We start from the raw sequence: 21,693 nt of genomic DNA, 5'->3' as shown, positions 1-21,693 counted from the left end.
TTCATTTATAAATAGAGAGCGTCCTAGCTAGGGTTTTAGCAAGGACGTGAGGGAACTAAGAGCTTTGGATCTAGATCAATTCTTGAAGAGTTCTTGGATGCATGGTTGCATCTTTTGTAATCGATCGACATCGTTGCAATAAAGAGATTCGTTGGCGGTGTCATCTCTGTTCTTCTCGGATCTTCGTGGATTCTTTGTGCTAGATCTTTCTAACACTTTGCTGCAGGTTTATCACGAGTTCATAATACTTTTCTGCAGATTTACCACGAGCTCAAGAAAGATCGCGATTACTTCATCTTTCTTGTTATTCCTCGAAATCGATTATAGATTAATTCTCGGAACTTTCTATTAGCTGTTACTGATTTGATCATATCTTTTGATTGGTAAGTCCAATTGAGTTTATTCTTGTTGCATTGGTTAGATAATTTCAATACCTTTCTTTTTCATACTCATACGTATTTTTTGGTTCATCCAATCAAAAGTTACGGCTGTTTTTTACTATCACGGACAGAAAGGTGATTTAGGGTTTGAACTTTCGGGAAAAGTTTTAATTTGCTTCCGCGCGATCATTCACCCCCCCCCCCCCTGATTGCCTATCTCGATCTCACACAATCTCTGCCCACGTACATGATGAGTGTTTTTGAATTTTCTAAAGGACTTTGTGAGGAGTTGGAACACATTACTAGAGACTTTTGGTGGGGGATGAGCATAACAGAAGAAAAATACACTGGATTGCTTGGGATAAATTGATTTGGCCAAAAAACAAAGGAGGTATGAGTTTTCGAGATATGGCACTGTTCAATAAAGCTCTGTTAGCAAAGCAGGCATGGAGCCTCCTTGATAAACCAGACAGTCTTTGTGCCCGGCTGATCAAGTCCAAATACTATCCTAATGGCAATTTACTGGATACGGTGTTCATCCAATCTGCTTCGCCGGTTTGGCAAGGTATCACCCACGGTCTCGAGCTCCTGAAGAAAGGATATATTTGGCGGATTGGAAACGGATACACGGTGGACATATGGCGCCAAACTGGCTTCCTAGAAGAAACCTGCGTCCATCGGGCAGAATGGGGAACTCTCGATTAAGGCGAGTCTCTGATCTCATTAACCAGGACTCTGGCACTTGGAATGAGCCGCTCATCCGCCGTATCTTTTACCCCCACGATGCTGATATGATCACCCAATTGAAGCTGCCTGTGAACCAACATGATGATGTCTTGGCTTGGTTCCCTGATAAACTGGGCATGTTCACGGTGAAATCTACCTACAGGCTGGCTCTGGACCTGTCAATGGGGGAGGGGAATGGCAGCTCAAGCTCTAGCCCTGACGGAAATCGCAAGATTTGGGATGTGATCTGGAGGTGTAATGTCCCTCTGAAATTGCGCGTTTTTGCATGAAAGCTCGCCACAAACTCGCTAGCAGTCCAAGCTAACAGGTGCAAGCGCATCAAAAATACCAAACCCACCTGTGAGATATGTGGTATGAGTAATGAGACAGGCTACCACGCTATGATGGCATGCCCCAAGGCCCGGGACCTCCGCCAGCATATGAGACAGGACTGGAAGATCCCCCCTGAAAACTTACTGAAGCAGAATGGGGAGGACTGGGTTCTGGTGTTGCTTGATTCGGTGTCCCCAAGCACTCGTCAGCACCTGTTGTTCTTATGGTGGCGTGCTTGGCACCACAGAAACGATGTGTTGTTCAACAAAGGCAGTGCCAGTATTGAGGAATCGGCCCGGCTCATATGCGGCTATGCCCGTGCGCATGAGAATCTCAGGGGGGACGACGCTGCTATATACAATAGCCTGAACCTGTGTAACAGCTCAACTGTAGCTCAGTCTGTAGCTGATCTGGATCTTCTGACTCAATCGGTCTGCTCTCCTGCTGTCCAGTCTGCAGTGTGGGGCATATGGCGCCCTCCGGCCCCTAACTGGCAGAAGCTCAACGTGGATGCGAGCTTTTCTGAACACTCCAAGGAGGCCTGGTGGAGTGGCGTGCTCAGAACTTGTAATGGGGAGATTGTCGTATCCGCTTGGGGACAGATCGTAAACTGCTCGTCCCCCAACGAAGCTGAAACTGCCGCCTGGCTGCTTGGAATTGAGACCCTCTGCATGCAGCCGGGGGTCAATCTGCATCTGGAATCCGATTGCCAGCAGCTTGTCAACAACCTGAACTCCAACTCAGTAGACAGATCTTCCTCTTGCTTCTTGCTTCAGGAGATTAGGAGAGCTTTAGTGTCCTGTAATGACTTCTTAATTAGTTGGGTGTGCCGGGAGGGCAATTCGTTAGGTCATGTTATTGCTCAGTATGCTAGATTGTCGAAAATGACTGATTTGCCATAGGAGTCTGTCCCTGTATCGGTTGTTGCTCAGTGTGTTGTACCCTGTAACCTGTTATCTTTGACGAGCTAATGGATTGTTTCTTCTTAAAAAAAAAGAACAAGTAATTTTAAAGCAGATACTGCACTCGATTCAAAGTACCAAATCCCAGTTATATTACCTCATAAATCAAGCGTTCCAAATGCACGTTTCGCATCTTTTTACTGCACCACCAGAATGTACACACACAGTACAACAAGGTAAGAAAACAAGTATCCCAAGTTCATCTGTACAGAGTTGAAACCTGACAACTGAGTGATTCATGAATCAGCCATGCCACTCATCTGGTTTACTTTCGCAATCTGCCATTAATCTTTCTTTGGTACCGCCGCTAGCCTCGTATAAATTCGTGCCACAGATTGGTAGCCTCTGATATCGCCTGAGCGCAGGAGATTGCCTATGGTGGTTACACAAATGGAGAATCAGGAACCAACACAAGATTTAAAACATAACAATAGGCCTCTTTTGAATAACCCAGTCGGCACAATTATGACCTTTCAATTTAAGCAGTACTCATTAACCAGGAATTGTTTTTGGAAATCTACATGCTTATGTTTTGTACATCAACAGTCTGGCAAGCAGAGATTTATCGCTTCCATTTTGGTACACATTTGTATCCACAATAAAGAGCCGAAGAATATACTGGGACAACAAAGCTAGAAATCATTTTTGTCCCAGTGTTTCAAGTGCACGTGTTAAAGCCAATGATTGCAATATTTAATCACTCTAATGTCTTCTTACTCCCTTTGTAATAAATCTGAGACACTTAGGATCGGAAGGAGTACTATTTAGCGCTGTACACCTATTATTTCTTAAAAAGATAAACCTTGGCTAACATACAAAGCGTTGAAGATAGAGCCAAAACTTATACTATGTGACCACAAGCTACATGCTCCATCCACCCATTATTTTGGGATGGAGGGAGTACCTTTTTGTAGCGAGTGCTTCACGTATATATGTTAAAGGCAATGATTAAGATTTATAATATTCAATCACTCTAATATAGTTTCTTACTACTAATTATTGCTGTACACCCATTATTTCTTAAAAAGCTAAACCTTGGGTAACATACAAAGTGTCAAAGCTGGCAACGTTGTGAACCATAATTTTCTAACACCTCAGTCTAGAAATAATTTAAAGAACCGCTGCCTCATCAAGTAGTTGAAAACACAATTGAAGGTGGGACAGTTTCCATGCATCATAGCTTGATGCAGAGTGAGAGCATAAACACCAATCAGTTCACCAGTAGAAACTAATGAGTAAACTGCAGTTTGAATGGATTGTGAGTATGATATGAAGCTACCAAAGTCACAGTTAACTGGACTGTCTGCTTCCGGATGGGCCATCAATGCAATTATGGCTCTGCAAACAGATTGTAGGGTCCATGCAGGGCTCCACGCGCTCTTCAATATATCCAGGCATATTTCACCTGTCTAGAAACATAAATAAGAGAAAATAAATAAGTTTTTTTTAAAAGAGAAAAAAGATTGGCCCTTAGTTTGGATTTAACAATCATAAAGGCAGGTACAATTGTCCCTGCACAAATGAACACATAGTGTATTCAAGTGTTGCAGAAAATTTCAACAACAAAAACAAATGGTTTTATATTGGCAGAACACATTCAGGTTGTAGCAAGGCAATTCAATAATAGGAACCTAGAGCATCGGAATTTTACCTACCTTAATTACGAACTCAAATTCGTACGCCCTAAATCAAATATGACATTGGAAAAAAAAGGCAATATAGAAGTAACCTTGAAGTGAACATTTGGGTGGAAAATTTTGGTCAGGAAGCGAACTTGCGGGGGCAGCAGAGGATACTGCTCAGGAATTGAGAATGCAAGTTCGAATACACCGCCTTCAAAAGGTGTCTCTGATGGACCCTAACAATATATACAGTAAGAAAAGGCATTAGAAGAAAGCTAACATTGCTTGTTGCTGCATTACACTTGCAAAAGAAACAAACACCTTGATTAGAGCAGTCCACTTGAATATATTTGAATCATCACAGAGTAATAGGATATCTGGGTCAGCTGACTTTTCTCGCTGCACCTCCTTGTATTCCTTAAAAAGCCTAGCTCTAGATGCCTATGGATAGAAGACACTTTCAGAATGCTAGCACTAGGTGTTGGCAAGACAAACAGGCTAGCAAATGCATCCCGTCTAAGACTGCCTAGTCAGTGATTAGTCTACCACCCAATTAGCGCCTTCTGTAAACATTACATTGTTAATGAAGTATTACAAATTTCTATGACTTTAACTCTATACTCCCTCCTTCTATTTTATAGGTCGTCTTAGTTTTTTTTCCCAACTTATATGTCGTATTAGCTAGAGCATGTCCAACAAGAAATTTAGTACCGGTACTATCACTCTCTTTCTTGTTTCAAAGCCAACGTGGATGGAAAAAGTGAGGTACCCGTTTGCCGCAGAAGAAACGGCCAAGACACAGGTACCAAGACATGAAATAGAAAAATAAAGGGATGCAAGAGAATGACACGGGGCCTACAAAAAAGAATAGATACCACTAATTATCCATAATTATCTACTGTCATTAACTCCTTTCTTTAACTGATATACGTCTCATGGCAATTGATCATGGGATGCAACTTTTCCATGGGCGCATGCACCATAGGCCCTGTTTGGTTACACTTAAATGTGTCTTTTGGCTTAAAAAAGACAAAGCACTTAAACAAATGTTTTTGTTGTTGGGTTTGTCCAAAGATGAATCACATGAAGACGCACACGAGAATCACCAAATTATGGCCAAAGGCACCTGTTGTGCCTTTTCTTTGCTTTTCTTCTAAATCTCAGAACTCACGTTACAACCTAGCCCGTGTATTTATACACGCACATATCCTAAGTAGCTATACTAAACTGACTACGACTAGTACTCGTATATCTATACGGACTCAAACTACGTCATGGGCATACAAGCCAAACACGCTGGGAACTCACCAACTCGTACACAGCTAGCTAACCAGGACAAAATCCTTCACGGACTACACCACTAGCTAAATCTAATACTATTTGGACTAGACAAGATTAATTCCTAATAGTCTCCCCCTAATCTTGACTCGTGTCTTCCATGCTCCCCCTGATGTTGAATCACTTCATCTTCATGACTCATCGACTACACTCACGTATGATCCAGACTTCCAGTCATACTAGCTTCCGCATGGACTACACCGTCCACACCTAGCGCAATATGTGCTAGCTAAACTCATAGCTCCATGTAGAGACATGTCCTCATTGAAGAGACTCACCTTCACTGGTTACCGCCTCACAACACTCTTGAGCTTACATCTTCTTGCCGAGACACACAGATGACTGCCCGCCACCTTGTCTGCACGCACGTCTTCGCCCTCAGTGATACACCTCACCGGACAACCCTTCGACCGTGACGTACTTCCGCTGCAACAGAGTCCCACACAGACAAGCACTTGGACACAACCACGACTCACAGACGCTGACCTGGACGTACATACGCAGCTTGACCCGATATCGAGTACTTTCCGACGATCAGGATGATCTCCCGTTACTAGGAGATCGGTCCACTGCGACGATAGTCCTATCTGATCTGCTGAACGTCGCTCCACTGCACAGCCACCGATTTCCCGATCCAATCCGCTGAACACCTCTTCGCACACTGCCACCGATTACCCGATCTGATCCGCGGACACTGCTCAGCCGTTGATTGCCGGCTCTTATCCGCGGACGTCGCTCCGCCTCCGTTGCCCGCCCCGAGGCGCTAGCACATCGCCTCCCCGGGGCAAGCGCGTCTTCAAATCTTGGACCTCGCTCTGATACCAAATGTTGGGTTTGCTCAAAGATCAATCACATGAAGACGCACACGAGGATCACCAGATTATGGCCAAAGGCACCCGTCGTGCCTTTTCTTTGCTTCTCTTCTAAATCTCAGGACTCACGCTACAAGCTTGACCTATAGCAACAGCCTTGCCCGTGTATTTATACACGCACATATCCTAAGTAGCTATACTAAACTGACTAGGACTAGTACTCGTATACCTATACGGACTCAAACTACACCATGGGCATACAAGCCAAACACGCTGGGAACTCACCAACTCGTACACAGCTAGCTAACCAGGACAAAGTCCTGCACGGACTACACCACTAGCTAAACCTAGTACTATTTGGACTAGACAAGATTAATTCCTAACATTTGTGACTTATAAGCCAAAATTCACATTTAATCCTAACCAAACAGGACCATAGCGCGCCGGTCATAGGACTGTCTAAACACGATGGGACACACATACACAACAATCCCAATGACATTTGCATAATAAAAAAAAATAGTAGTTAAGAGAGAATACATCAAGACCTTTACGAAAGCCTTGCTTCTACCAGCGGGATAGATGTTTAGCAGGTAGTTAGCAGAAGCAAGGCCTTCCTAAAGGTTTTTATGTGTAGTCTCTTAACTATTCTTTTACGCAGATGTCATTGGCCTTGTTGTGTATGTGAGTGCCATCGTTTTTAGACCGTCCTATGACCGGCGCATCGTGGCTGATTATGCATGGCCTGGGCAGTTGGCACATGCATGCAATTAAGAAGGATGCACCCGAAGCATTTTCAGCCGCAGAACACATAAACAAATCAGCCTATTTCTTAGCAGTTAAACCTTCCTTGGTATCTGAGTTAAAACTAATACAGATTATAAAATGGGATGTCGGGTTTACCAATGTACGCAGCTACAATGACTAGCCAAAGAAGAAATTGCGTGCAGTCAGATATGAATGGGTGGCTAGCAAACCTTAGCATGGAGATTGTTGGAATTTAGGATAAGCCAAACGTCTAAACTAAATTAAATTTCTGGAAAATCTCAAAAGCCCATTCATCGAGTCGGTTGGTCCGGATCGTTTCTTATTCTTTTGGCAGTTGCAATATATTGCGGACGCGTAACAAATCCTGATAATTGCGGAGTCGATTTTGGTTTCCTAAACCGAAGGTTTCCTAAATCAACGTCGGCTGGTTTCGTAAACCGAAGGTTTCCTAAACGTCGGTTGGTTTCCTAAACCGAAGGTTTCCTAAATCAACGTCGGTTGGTTTCCTAAACTGAAGGTTTTTTAAATTGATGGTTTCCTAAACCGACGTCCGCATGCGTGCCTACATAATAAGACGTTTCCGGCCTCAGAACGAATACGCCAAAAACCCGTCGTTGCACCAACGATCCAATCTCGTTGTTCGCTGCCTTCCGTTACTCCATCCCGCCGGCTGCGTGCACAGCTCGTCGGGAGAGCAGGCCTCCGGAACCCCGACCTTCGAGATCCTGCCCGGGAAACGGTCGATAAGGTTTTTGGGGAGCGTTCTTACGTGACTGCTTGCTTCATCACGTCCCTTCCTCGTCGTCTTCTTTGTCACCATGGTCAACAACGGTGATGCTGCGGCTCTGGCTGCCGCTCAAGCTCAGCAGCATCAGGCTGCTCAACTCCAAGCACAGCAGCAGATCGAACAACGGGCGACTGCTGCTGCCCAGATACAAGCACAGGCGCTCGCAACTGCCTAGGAGGTTGCCAGGTCGGCTGCTGCAGCCGGCGTGAACATCGACGCCGCTGGACTCGTCACCGACTTCAAGAAATTCATCAACAAGGAACCAACTCAGGAGAAGGGCACCTTACCATACGTAATCTGCTCTTTCTTGTTGATTTTATTCAGTACTTATATTATGCATGCTGTGGAATTAGACGAGTTTTATCGCTTTGCGTTGCTGTTTAGTTTGTCTAGTTTGCATGACATAATATGCTACATGTTTTCAGCCATGATTTTCTGGATTAAATATTCATCGAAAATACCTAATTTTTCAACAATCCAAAAACCTTATATGTATAGGCAAATTTTCGATGGCTCAATTCGCTGCTACTTTGAAACCACCTATGTTTGCTGGACTGCACTTTAAGAGGTGGCGGTATAAATGTCACATGTGGCTTGTGGCTATGGGCGCATGGTGGGTGGTCCAACACGGGAAGACTCAAACGGTTGCTCCTGAGCAGCTGTATAAAGAGGCTTGTGTTGTAGTCATTGGCGCGATCCTAAGTGTGCTAGAGATAAGCTCGTTGATGCTTATCTGCACATTCAGGATGCCAAAGAGCTGTGGGATGCGCTCGACGCAAAATTCGGCGCATCTGATGCTGGCAGTGAGTTGTACGTCATGGAGCAGTTCTTTGACTATAAGATGGTTGCAAACCGATCTGCAGTCGAACAAGCTCATAAGCTACTGACTATGGCTAAGGAACTTGAGCAATTCAAGTGTCCACTAGTCGACAAATTTGTTGCCGGGGGCATCATCGCCAAGCTTCCTCCCTCGTGGAGGAACTTTGCTACTTCTCTAAAACACAAGAGACAGGAAATCTCTGTGGAGAACCTGATTCGACTCTTGATATTGAGGAGAAGGCGAGAGCAAAAGATGCTAGCCCCAAAGGCAATCCCTTGGAGGGTACGTCCACTGGCAACATGGTTCAAAGGAACAACCATAACCACAACAACAATAACAACAAGGGAAAGGGAAAGGGATTCAGCATTCCTGGTCCCAAGAACACTACCACTTTCAAGAAGAAGAAGAAAGGAGGCAACAAGGACAAGGATCCTTGCTTTGTGTGCGGAGGACTCGGCCATTGGGCGAGTAACTGCAAAGAGCGCAAAGGAGGACAGATACGGCAAAAGTTTGCCAATCTGACTATTGGCAACAATGAAAATGCAGGCGGGTATGGTAATTCATTTACTGTATTTTCTGTATGTCAATCCACCGATTGGTGGGTTGATACATGTGCAACTATTCATGTGTGTGCTGATATTTCCTTGTGTTCTTCATATCAGGCCATCAGGTCCTCAGTGACGATAGGGAACGGCGCTCATGCTTCTGTTCATGGTGTTGGCTCGGTGGATCTGAAGTTTACTTCGGGGAAGATCGTGCAGCTGAGGAACGTGCAGCATGTGCCTTCCATTCAGAATAATCTTGTTAGTGGATCCCTCCTTTGCAAGGACGGATTTAAGTTAGTGTTTGAGTCCAATAAAGTTATTGTGTCTAAATATGGACAATTTATTGGTAAAGGTTATGAGTGCGGAGGCTTGTTCCGCTTATCCCTTTCGGATTTTTGTAATAAGGTCGTGAACAGCGTCAATTCTATTAACAATGAGTCTAATGTTTGGCATTCATGACTTTGTCACATTAATTTTGCTTGCATGACGCGGTTAGCAAATCTGTGTTTAATCCCTAAATCGCCGTGGCTAAAGGTTCGAAGTGCCAAACTTGTGTGCAAGCAAAGCAGCCTCGCAAGCCTCACAAGGCTGCGGAGGAGAGGAACCTAGCACCGTTAGAGCTCATATCTGATATTTGTGAGATGAACAGTGTATTAACCAAAAGTGGAAAACGTTACTTTATGACTTTCATTGATGATGCAACTAGATTTTGCTATGTGTATTTTTAAAATCAAAAGATGAGGCATTGCATTATTTTAAGATCTATAAAGTTGAAGTCGAGAATCAACTTGAGAAGAAAATCAAACGGTTGCGGTCTGACCGCGGTGGAGAATATTTCTCCAGTGAGTTTAATTCATTTTGTGAGGAACATGGCATCGTCCATGAGAGGACGCCTCCCTATTCGCCCCAATCAAACGGGGTTGCTGAGAGGAAAAACCGCACGCTGACTGACTTGGTTAACGCCATGTTAGACACTGCAGGTTTATCCAAGGCATGGTGGGGGGACGCTCTATTGACTTCGTGTCATGTCCTAAATCGTGCTCCCACAAAAGATAAAGAGATCACACCATACGAGCTATGGGAAAAGAAGAGACTCAGACTTTCTTCCTTACAGACTTGGGGTTGTTTGGCAAAAGTCAATGTGCCAATTACCAAAAAACGTAAGTTTGGACCCAAAACCGTTGATTGTGTCTTTATTGGCTACGCTCCTAGGAGTGTCGGCTATAGATTCTTGGTTGTAAACTCTGGAGTACCCGACATGAGCGTCGGTACAATTATGGAGTCCAGTGATGCTACATTTTTTGAGGACATATTTCCCATGAGAGATATGCATAGCACATCTAGAGAGGATCATTTTATACCTGTCGAACCCGACAGTTCAGAGGAACATCAAGATCATGATGTAGCTCCTGAAACCGCCATCCCAATTGAAAATCTTGAACAAACGCTTGCTGAGATTCCTGAGGAGGATGACACTGAAGCTCCTACGAGGAGTAAGCGACAAAGGATTGCAAAATCCTTTGGTGATGATTTCATTGTGTACCCTGTGGAAGACACTTCTAAAACCATTAATGAGGTCTTTGCATCTTCGGATGCAGACTATTGGAAGGAAGCCATTCGTAGTGAGATGGATTCCATCATGGCTAATGGTACTTGGGAGGTGGTTGACCATCTGTACGGGTGCAAACCTGTAGGATGCAGGTGGATGTTCAAGAAAACTTTTGGGCCTGATGGTACTATTGAGAAGTACAAGTCGCGGCTTGTGGCCAAGGGTTTTACTTAGAAAGAAGGTGACGATTTCTTTGATACTTACTCACCTGTAGCTCGATTGACCACAATCAGAGTATTACTATCACTGGCTGCCTCATATGGTCTGATCGTCCATCAAATGGACGTCAAGACAGCTTTCCTTAATGGAGAGTTGGACGAGAAAATTTACATGAAACAGCCAGATGGATTTGTAATAACGGGTCATGAAGGCAAAGTGTGTAAGTTATTAAAGTCTTTATATGGCCTGAAACAAGCTCCTAAGCAATGGCATGAGAAGTTTGACAAAACTTTGACTAATATTTGGGACTGACCTCGAAGTGATTGAAGAGGTAAAGGCTTTCTTGTCGAAGTGCTTTGAAATGAAATATCTTGGTGTAGTTGATGTCATTTTAAACATCAAGCTTGTGAGAGGCGACAATCGTGAGATCACTCTGTTGCAATCTCACTATGTGGAGAAGATATTGAGCCGTTTCGGCTATGCTGATTGTAAACCTTCTCCAACTCCTTATGATCCAAGTGTTCTGCTTCGCAAGAATCACAGAATTGGAAGAGACCAACTGAGATATTCTCAGATTATTGGCTCGCTCATGTATTTAGCTAGCGCAACTAGACCTGACATCTCTTTTGCTGTGAGCAAACTGAGTCGGTTCACTAAGAATCCGGGAGGTGATCACTGGAGTGCACTCGAGAGGGTAATGCGCTAACTAAAGGGTACAATGAGCTATGGTAGACACTATACTGGGTACCCCAAGGTACTTGAGGGCTTTAGTGATACAAACTAGATATCTGATGTTGATGAGCTAAAAGCCACGAATGGATATGTGTTCACACTCAGAGGGGGCGCTGTTTCCTGGAAGTCTTGCAAGCAAACGATCTTAACCAGATCAACAATGGAAGCAGAACTTTCAGCGTTAGATACATCCACGGTTGAAGCTGACTTGCTTCGAGAGCTCTTGATGGACTTGCTGATTGTTGAAAAAACCTGTACCGGCAATTCTTATGAACTATGACAATCAAACTGTGACAGTCAAAGTGAACAGTTCTAAAGACAACATGAAGTCATCAAGACACGTCAGAAGACGTCTGAAATCTGTCAGAGCAATGAGAAATTCAGGAATAATAGCATTGGGGTATATCTCAACGGCTAAAAATCTGGCAGATCCCTTTACGAAGGGTCTATCAAGGAATGTGATAGAATCTGCATCAAGGGAGATGGGGTTGCGACCCACGTGAGTTAACATGGCGGTAAACCAGCCTATGTGATCGGAGATCCCGTGAAGTAGGACCTGGAAACAAGTCATAGGATAACAGAAGAGAGTGTACATTCCTTATCCCACTCCGTTGACGATGCATTACTCTCTTATGTTGTATGGTAGGTTGTTCAACTTAATGTGTTCTGATGCGTTGCATAAATTTCAAAGAGAGATACTGTTCTACAAAGTAGTCTCGAAAGAACACACCTATATGAGCCTGACTATTGGTCGCAGTATATGAGATTTGGGTGGTCTCTAGTCAGCTCATGAAAAAGGCCTGGAGAATGACTTATATGCTCCACACCGCGGGGTAGTTTTCGGCAGCCCTGTACCAGACAACAACTTAGTGAAGCTCTAACATAAAAAACTGACAATTTAAGATCTTGTCCATTGTTCAGTTGTGCATGAGTGTAGCTATTTGTTTAGGTGGATGTTCAACCTTAACCGGTCTCCACTGAAACGCTGGTATATCAAAAACAGAGTTTTTGGATCAACGACATTCTTATGTGCTTATGAGATATTGTGGGGGATTGTTGGAATTTAGGATAAGGCAAACGCCTAAACTAAATTAAATTCCTGGAAAATCTCAAAAGCCCATTCATCGAGTCGGTCGGTCCGGATCGTTGCTTATTCTTTTGGCAGTTGGAATATGTTGCGGACGCGTAACAAATCCCGATAATTGCGGAGTCGATTTTGGTTTCCTAAACCGAAGGTTTCCTAAATCAACGTCGGCTAAACCGACGTCCGCATGCATGCCGATATAATAAGATGTTCCCAGCTTCAAAACGAATACGCCAAAAATCCGTCGTTGCACCCACGATCCAATCTCGCTGTTTCGCTGCCTTCTGCTACTCCATCCCACCGGCTACGTGCACAGCTCGCCGGGAAAGCAGGCCTCCGGAAGCCCGACCTTCGAGATCCTGCCCGGTAGACGGTCGATAAGGTTTTTGGGGAGCGTTCTTATGCGACTGCTCGCTTCATCACGTCCCTTCCTCGTCGGCTTCTTCGTCACCATGGTCAACAACGGTGATCCTGCGGCTCAGGCTGCCGCTCAGGCTCAGGCTCAGGCTGCCGCTCAAGCTCAGCAGCAGCAGGCTGCTCAACTCCAAGCACAGCAGCAGATCGAACAACGGGCGACTGCTGCTGCCCAGATGCAAGCACAGGCGCTCGCAGCTGCCCAGGAGGTTGCCAGGTCAGCTGCTGCAGCCGGCGTGAACATTGACGCCGCTGGACTCGTCACCGACTTCAAGAAATTCATCAACAAGGAACCAACTCAGGAGAAGGGCACCTTACCGTACATAATCTGCTCTTTCTTGTTGATTTTATTCAGTAGTTATATTATGCATGCTGTGGAATTAGACGAGTTTTATCGATTTGCGTTGCTGTTTAGTTTGTCTAGTTTGCATGACATAATATGCTACAAATTTTTAGCCATAATTTTCTGGATTAAATATTCATCGAAAATACCTAATTCTTCAACAAAGATATCGGATACATGAGACCTAATTTGGGTTTACGAAATACAATTTAGTTGACACCTAGCTTGGTAAACTGTAAAGTTCTATTCCAATTCAAAACAAAGTATGAGATTTTGCATCGTATACTAATTTAAAATACCAAGGTTGGCCGTTGGGTTGAACAAGTTAAGACCAACCCATCTGTGTGTAAATAATTCAATGTGTACAAGATCACTGTCAAAACATAACTAATTGAGTATGCAAGAGATGTACAAAGGCTGAAAATAACTCTGTGCTAACCTAACCTTATCTGACAAATGTATCAGCCAAATGCTACAAAGAGTGAACAAATCAGAATATTCTAATTGAGTAACAAAATAACCATCATAATGCTTAAATTGAAAAAAGAAATGATACACTAAAATATTTAAGATATATTAGCATTTGATTCAGGAAGACCACTAATCCAACAGAAATAACAATAACACAATCATTATTTCACTGTACGAAGCAAAGTAACTTTAGCAATCTTAGACATGCATGCCTATGTGAGAAAACAAGATAGATATGTCAGTAACTCGAAATGACTTCATCGAAGTCACTTATCCTTATAATCAAAACTGCAACTGGAAGCACATAAAAAATCACAAATGTGAAACAACAGAAAAAATAATGAATGCCTGACGATCAGTATGACCCGTACCAAGAACTATAAAAGTATGATGAAGGTAACAATGTGCTCAAGAACCAGATGAACATAATTGTACAGATTGTAGAATTTACGGGCTGACTGGTTTGCCCCCATTCGGCAAATTTGGCTGACTCCAATTTCCTGGTTGTCACTTAATACACTTGTCATTTCTCTAAAATCTGGCTATCCCTATCGATCTCATCCAGAGATGCCCTCAACCAAACAACACCCTAAAAACCAGAGTCCACATTGCTGTTCTTTTGTGACTCGGTTTCTTGTTGATGGGTTCGTTGCATGGAATACAAAATTTTTCCTGCGAGATGTGCGGAAGAAACCCAAGATCATATCTAGTAGATGTAAGTAACGAGAGGGATAATGAGCATCATACCCTCGTAGACCACAAAGCGTTACGATCACGGGATCATTGTTGGCGTAGTGGAACTTTCGATTAGATCAATCTCAGTGCAGAAACGACGGCACCTCCTTGGTATCCACACGTTCAGCTTCACGTCGTCTCCTCCTTCTTGATCCAGCAAGCGAGGGAAGAGGTCGATGAGATTCCAGCAGCAGGACGGCGTGGTGTAGGTTATGGTGGAGTTCTCCACGGGCAGGGCTTCACCGTGCGCGTGAGAGGAGGAGGTCAAGGAGAGGAGCAAGGTTTGGTGTGTTTTCTCCCCCTGCCCCTCCCCTCTATTTATATAAAGGTGGTGGTCAAGGTTTGTCCCTCCTCCAAGAAGAGGCTAGGGCCAACTAGGGGAGTCCCGGAAGGATTCCTCCTTCTGCCCGGCCTCTCCACGCACGTGGTTCTCCACCGTACGGTGGTTTCCACCACGTGGTGGAGTCCCCCACGTTTCCTCTCCCCTAATGGGCCTAGGCCCATTAGGGGATAATTAATTAGATTGCTCCAATTAATTCATATAAAGGCCCAATTAAATTCTCAGAAATATTTCGGAACATTTCAGAACCTTCTGAGAACTTCCGAAACGTTCTAGAATATTTTTGGTCAATATCGAAAATACCCCGAACTTTTCTGGAACCCTAAAACAGCTTTTCCATGTATAAATCTTTTATCTCCGGACCATTCCGAAGCTCCTCGTGATGTCCTGGATCCCATCCGAGACTCCGAGTCAATATTCGATATCACCATCTATTATCTCATCAAACCCTAACGACATTAAGCGTTAAGTGTGTGACCCTACGGGTTCGAGAACATGTGGACATGATCATATCAATAACCAACAGCAGGACCTGGATGTCCATAATGGTTCCCACATATTCCACGAAGATCTCATCGGTTGAACCACGATGTCAAGGATTCAATTAATCCGGTATCCAATTCTCTTTGTTTCGGGATATATTACTTGCCCGAGATTTGATCGTCGGTATCACCATACCTAGTTCAATCTCGTTACCGGCAAGTTCTCTTTACTCGTACCGCAATATAATATCCCCGTGACTAAACACATTAGTCACATGCTTGCAAGCTCATTAGGATGTTATATTACCGAGAGGGCCCAGAGATATCTCTCCGTCACATGGAGTGACAAATCTCAGTCTTGATCCATACAACCCAACAAGCACCTTCCGAGATACCTGAAGAACACCTTTATGATCACCCAGTTACGAGATGACGGTTGATGTCCACAAAGTATTCTTCCGGTAGTAGGGAGTGACATGATCTCATGGTCTAAGGAAATGATACGTGACATAATGAAAACATTAGCAATTTAAAATTAAGTGACACGATCAAAAGCTATGCTTAGGTTGGGTCTGTATCTCACATCATTCTCCTAATGATATGACCTCATTAATAAATGACAACACATGTCTATGGTTAGGAAACCTTAAGCATCTTTTAATCAACGAGCTAATCTAGTAGAGGCGTATTAGGGACACGGTATTTGTTTATTTATCCACATATGTATTTAGTTTCCTGTCAATACAATTATAGCATGGATAATAAACATTTATCAAGAACAAGGAAATATGATAATAACAAATTTATTGTTGCCTCTAGTGCATATTTCCAACACTTGTTAACCAAGCGTTCCACAAAGCAATAATGTAAAAGCCACGATCTTTCTATTTGATTAACTAATACAGATATTAAAACTAATATCAACCTATATATCATCATAGCTCATCAACCAGAGCTCTAAAACATCCCGTAAACAAAACAATGCACCTTGGTTTGCCACCAAACAAGACAAGCAGTACCAACCATTGATTTGAGTTAGTGTCATTGCCGTTCTACCACATTGCAGTCATTCACCGTCTGATTTCACAAAGCAAAACGGCCAAAAATTTGATCGAGAGATGGGAGGCAGTGGCAAAAACAGTGGCGAACTCACTTTGTCCCAGCATGGGCCGTCGAGCTGGTTCGGTGGGAGGCAGCGGCGGGGCGGATCCGGGTAGCGGGAGGCAGCAGCCAGTAGCGGCTGATCTGGGGCGGTGGGAGGCAGGTGGCGTGATGAGCTCTGGACGGCCGGCGATGAGCTCCTGGACGGACGCCGGCCACAAACTCCTTGACCGCGGCGGGTGTTCCTGGTAGGATGGGGGAGGGCGGCGCCGACGGAGTGCTCGCGCAGGAGCAAGGCCCAGCCCAACCCTAGCGGGAGAGCCGGCGAAGGGGACGTAGTCGGTCGGGGCTCGGGGCTGAGTCTGGGGGGTTTGTGATTTTAAGAGGAATCTTGAGAGGGTGATTTGTGGGTTTTTATATACTGCTCCCTGCTCTTCTCGGTTGTACCTAGTACTGTATAACGAAGACGAGCGATCCGTGGCCAAGGCAAGCGCCCGCGTCAAGATGGAATGGTCGACCATGTATATCCAGACCATGCATGGCAGGTATGGAAAGGATTTTGGATCCATGGATCCATGAATGGATACCCGCTAACTTATGGAGTGGCCATGGATATTACATTTGATCCATGGATAACCGGCATTTATTATAAGAGAGCAGTTTTTCTACTCTCGAGCATCCTGCACGTTCTATCCATGCCGTCCAACCCTTGCATGCTGAACGTTCGATCTGGGGGTTGGAAGAGCCGTTAGCCCACATCAAATGCATTTGACGGCACGGCAGGAGAACAAGGGGATAATGTTTCGTTTGCGATCCGGATCGATGTTAGTTTCCCCTCCTTTTCTCTCCTTGCCCAGGCCGTTGATGTGTCTTCTTCTTCCCCCTTCTTCCTCTTTCCTATCACTGTTCCCCGTCACTTTCTCCCCTCGTCCAGGCCGGCAGGGCGGCGCAGCTCCATGTACATATATGGCGGCTCCATGTATGGTGGCTTCTGGCCATATGGCGGCCACAGGTAATCTCAGGCCATGCTGCAGCCTCATGTAGATGGAGGAGAGACATCCTCTCTCAAGAATGGAGCATCTACATGGAGGAGAGACATTGAGGAGAGAGAGAGACATGGAATAAAGACGTGGAGGAGAGACATGGAGGAAAGACGTGGAGGAGAGACATGGAGGAGAGAGAGAGAGAGAAAGATGCAGATGCCGTCCCCTTCCGTACTGAAATTTACAAATCCAAGAAGAGCACTGTGCACATTCCGTTTAAACGTCTAAAAATCACCGTTTGTGCACTCAGTTGATGGACGGCTCCAGATATATGGAGCAAGACGCTCGGGAGCAACCTCATCTTTTTCTTATTATAATAAATAAATTACTGACATGTGGGTCTATTAGTCAGCTACATGAGTTATATAAATAGCCCCCTTCCCACTCAACACTAACACTAACTCCCTCACCTCCCTCAATGCCACACTCCACCACAAGAATTAGTTGTATGTTTTTGTATATGTTGTTGTTGATGATGTATATATGCTGCTTTTGATGATGTTTTTTGTTGTTTATGAAATATATTGCATGGATATGGATAATCCATGAATATCCGGATACCCGTGGATATGGATGTGAATACTGTTTTGCACCCACGGATATATATTTTCGTGGATGGATAGTTGGTTTGGTGATAGATATGGATATGGATTTGGTCGACCCGTGCCCGCCCCATTGCCATCCTCACGCCCGCGGGGCCTCGATTTAGCGTTAATTCCAGACGGATCTTTTTTCCATACAAACAACTATCCGTGGCTCAACTTTGCCAATCCGTACATATGTTTTGTTTGGGAGGTTGGGATCGTGGCAAGATTATTATGTCCTACCCGGACGTCAGTTTTGGATGGAAACAACGAATAGATCCCGCCATGGTTTCGGCAACTAAGAATCGCGCCAAATTTTTATAAGGTCATGTTGAATAGTTTCTGAAGTTATTTGGATGGTCAATAAACTATCAAAATTATTCCTAGTAGCATGCCCGTGCTGAAGTTTGGAACTATATATGCTACCCTCTTGCATCTTGCAGTTTGTTTGGTAATGAAATGAAATCAAATTTTTATTAGGATTCCATTTGGTTGAATTTGAATTCTAATTCGAAAATCAAATTTGTCAGCCACATTGATTTGTAGAGTGGGAGATGATTCCAGAGAAGTGGCGATTTTTAAAGAGGAAATGAGGTCAGTTATGGTACGATTACATGAAATTTTGAATAGAACTCATCTGCTCAATTCCATGCGAGCCAAACAAGTTGATTTTTCAAATCCAAAATGAATTGCGAGATTCTAGGTTCAAATGATGAGTGTGAACGAGCTGAGGAGATTATCGTTGCACAAGTTGGATTCATATCTGCCTAGGAGTTGCTCAATTCTTTCTGTTCAGTGGTGTAGCGGTCCTATGGTGTCATGCTTACCAATGCCTCCTTGGGATTTAGAAGCATCATTTTTGGGCCCAAATGAGCAAAAGTTTTACTAGCACGCACATGAGATCGGTGAAAATGCAAGCAACTGGATATATAGTCACGAAATTTAACTTACGATAATGATAAAATCAAATAATGTTGCTGATCGGTTGGTCTCCCGATTGAAAAGAGCTCAAGGAGCAAACACGGCAAGATGGTCTTTCAGAACAGAGGGGCAACTCTCGACCAGACGCTCAAACCCCTCGGTTCCCAAGACCGGCTTGAGATCGCCAGGAATTTGGACAAAACCCAAGCAACGCCTCCTTGAGCCCGTGGCAGCCATGCCGTTCAGCCATCGCCAACATACTCGCTACCGTGTCCACGGCGATGTGATCGCACAGCTTCTCCTCGCACATCGACTTCAGCCCCCAGAGATCGTACCTATCCGCCGCCACGAGCAAGTCCGGCGCCATGGGCATTATAGATCCCCCGGCCTCGTCCATCGTCGCCGGCAGCGAGTCGGTGTAGATGAAGTGGAGCATGGCCTTGAACGCCGTGGCGTCCATGGCATCGATCCGAACTCTGCTAGAAGGAATTGTCTTCTCTTCCTCTGTCGTGCCGTCGAGGAGCTCTGCCGCGAAGACTGAGGACCGGGCGGCGAGGATGTGCCAGTGAGCGGCGATCGTCTCGCCGCGCACCTCTAACGCCACATCCGCCCCAGCGCCGGATGACAGTAGCCGGCCGAGGTCCCGCCGCAGGTCGGAAGGCGGCACCACGACGAACGACGACCACGGCTCTGACAGTTCTGACAGCTCTGTCCCACGGGCGACGACATTCGTGGTGGCGACGGAGATGTCGCATCTGACGCTGACGCAATCCCCTTTGAGATAACACGAGTTCTGGAGCCTCGCCCTCTCGACGAACTCCGGGACGCCAAGCGGCTCGTCCTTCCCCAACGTCGCCCTCCCCGCCCCGCCGGCGAAGCCCCCCTGGCCCTGCTGCGGCTTGCCGGTCTCGCTGTTTACCAGGAGGAACGTCACGCTTGCCCTGAGCCCCTGACGCTCCTCCTCGGCCTGGAGTCGCCGTTGCCCACGAGCACCAGCGCCATGGATATCCAACGGCCGGAGAGGCTGGGGTGCAGGCCGTCGGGGTAGTACCAGATTTGCCAGCCATGGCCTCCGAGGAAGAAGGTGGGGAATCTAATGCTGTTGCCGGCGCCGAGGAGGCCCCTGGTTTCCGAGTAGCCCTCGATCTTGAACACGCGCGAGGTGGACGCGGAGACGGCCTCGTCTGTGACGGATACGGGGGAGAGCCAGGTCGGCGGCGACGGCGGCGGCGTGCTGCCGTCGTTGCCATGGACAGATCCGGACATCATCGGACGGAGACGGGTGCTGGCTTCGGAGAAGGAATTAATCTAGGGCCTGCGTTCCGGAAATCCTCATCTCGATTTCGGGTTCTGGCGCTTCACTAATAAAAGTCTGGATTCCCAATTTTTTGTTCGGCGAGGCTGGCTCTGGCCTCTTTGCTCCGGCCCAAAATATAGCAGCCCGTTCTTTGTTTCGGCCCACAATATAGCAGCCCATACTTGTCAAATGCTCACAATTACTGCTCCAATCAATTGCTTAATCGACGCGATAATCAGGAAAATCATTCTGCATGCAGTGCAGAGCATCAACTAGCTGTTTCAAAAAAGAAGACTTCTTTTTTTGTAAAAGCTGGATTCCGGATCCAGATGATTTTATTCATTAGTAGTGAACTTAGCACATATTACAACAGGACTCTCTAAAGACAGAGAACTATAGACAAGTTCCTGGAAAATGTAGAAAGGACCCAGAAACAGAAAGAAGAAATGCAATCAGGTCCTCAGCATCCTCTCGGAATCCACCTTGCCGTCGTTGGGGACAAAACCACTTGGGACAACGAGGCTGCCATAGTTGGAGACTATGACGACCAATCAGACACTAAACTGCCTTCCATAAGGCCTCTTGACTAGGAGGAAAGAAGATGGCCGCCCTTCGGCCTAAAGATACGGTTGCAAGGGAGAAGCAGGCGGCCGTATGTAGGCGCCGTCGCTCCACCGTGACCACCGTGGTTGTGCTCGACCTCGACATGGTTGTGCTCGACCTCGACACATCAGCTTCAGTCCGCCGCTTTCACCTCATCGGAGGACCACCTCCATGGTGGCTACAATTTCAAATGGAAAGCCACTGGATCTTCTACAACACCAGGAAACAAACGAGCTTATTCTTGGAGCTGTCGGCATCGACCTCCGCATGGACTGCCCCTCCAGTCCCTCCGAGCTTCTCCGCCGCCAAACGCCGACCATCGTCGCTCGAACACGGCAGCCGCCTGCTCCCTAACGGCATAGCGCCATACCCCGGCAAGAAGCCGAAACCCTCTAAGGGTACCCTAACTACGGCGGAGCTCCGAGCACCTCCTCCATCTTCTTCCCCACCGGCTCTGCCGGCGGCAAGAAGCTGGATTCGGGCCGGGCTCCAAGGATTTTCCTGGAGGCTACCGTAGAACGGAGAGAAGGGAGGAGAAGGGGATAAAATAGGATGATTTCCACACACTCTCGATAAAAAAAAACTAAATTTCAAAGAACCACAGTTCTTGAGGCAAGCTTCTCACAGAACCACACTTTTCGATAATTTTCTCGCAGAACCACACTTCTTTAGACTAATCTTC

At 45.6% G+C, this 21,693-nt stretch overlaps 2 protein-coding genes across 2 annotated transcripts; both read right to left on the bottom strand.

Annotated features, from left to right (window-relative positions):
- Window positions 1–2,685: 2,685 nt before the first annotated feature.
- LOC100830966 (protein PEROXIN-4) lies at window positions 2,686–7,761 on the bottom strand. Its single transcript, XM_024454549.1, has 5 exons — window positions 7,711–7,761; window positions 4,345–4,464; window positions 4,131–4,259; window positions 3,681–3,810; window positions 2,686–2,774 (listed from the first exon to the last, which is right to left on the bottom strand). Exons 1-5 carry the CDS (start codon window positions 7,759–7,761, stop codon window positions 2,686–2,688), a joined length of 519 nt encoding a protein of 172 aa, XP_024310317.1.
- An 11,498-nt stretch (window positions 7,762–19,259) lies between these two features.
- Window positions 19,260–20,377, bottom strand: LOC100830350 (BTB/POZ and MATH domain-containing protein 2). Its single transcript, XM_010240780.1, has 2 exons — window positions 20,079–20,377; window positions 19,260–20,022 (listed from the first exon to the last, which is right to left on the bottom strand). Exons 1-2 carry the CDS (start codon window positions 20,375–20,377, stop codon window positions 19,260–19,262), a joined length of 1,062 nt encoding a protein of 353 aa, XP_010239082.1.
- Window positions 20,378–21,693: the final 1,316 nt, after the last annotated feature.

Source organism: Brachypodium distachyon, chromosome 4 (genome assembly GCF_000005505.3).
Source record: "Brachypodium distachyon strain Bd21 chromosome 4, Brachypodium_distachyon_v3.0, whole genome shotgun sequence".
Lineage (NCBI taxonomy): Eukaryota > Viridiplantae > Streptophyta > Magnoliopsida > Poales > Poaceae > Brachypodium > Brachypodium distachyon.
The sequence above is the reverse complement of the archived record's forward strand: the minus strand, read 5'-3'. Positions and strand labels throughout refer to the sequence as shown.

Coding starts and splice junctions, on each gene's coding strand:
- LOC100830966 (XM_024454549.1), bottom strand. CDS start 7,761: ATGGTGACAAAGAAGACGACGAGGAAGGGACGTGATGAAGCAAGCAGT. Junction 4,260..4,344: donor AGTGGACTGCTCTAATCAAG/GTGTTTGTTTCT, acceptor ATATATTGTTAG/GGTCCATCAGAGACACCTTT. Junction 2,775..3,680: donor TCCAGTTAACTGTGACTTTG/GTAGCTTCATAT, acceptor TAACCACCATAG/GCAATCTCCTGCGCTCAGGC.
- LOC100830350 (XM_010240780.1), bottom strand. CDS start 20,377: ATGTCCGGATCTGTCCATGGCAACGACGGCAGCACGCCGCCGCCGTCG. Junction 20,023..20,078: donor GTGGGCAACGGCGACTCCAG/GCCGAGGAGGAG, acceptor CCTGGTAAACAG/CGAGACCGGCAAGCCGCAGC.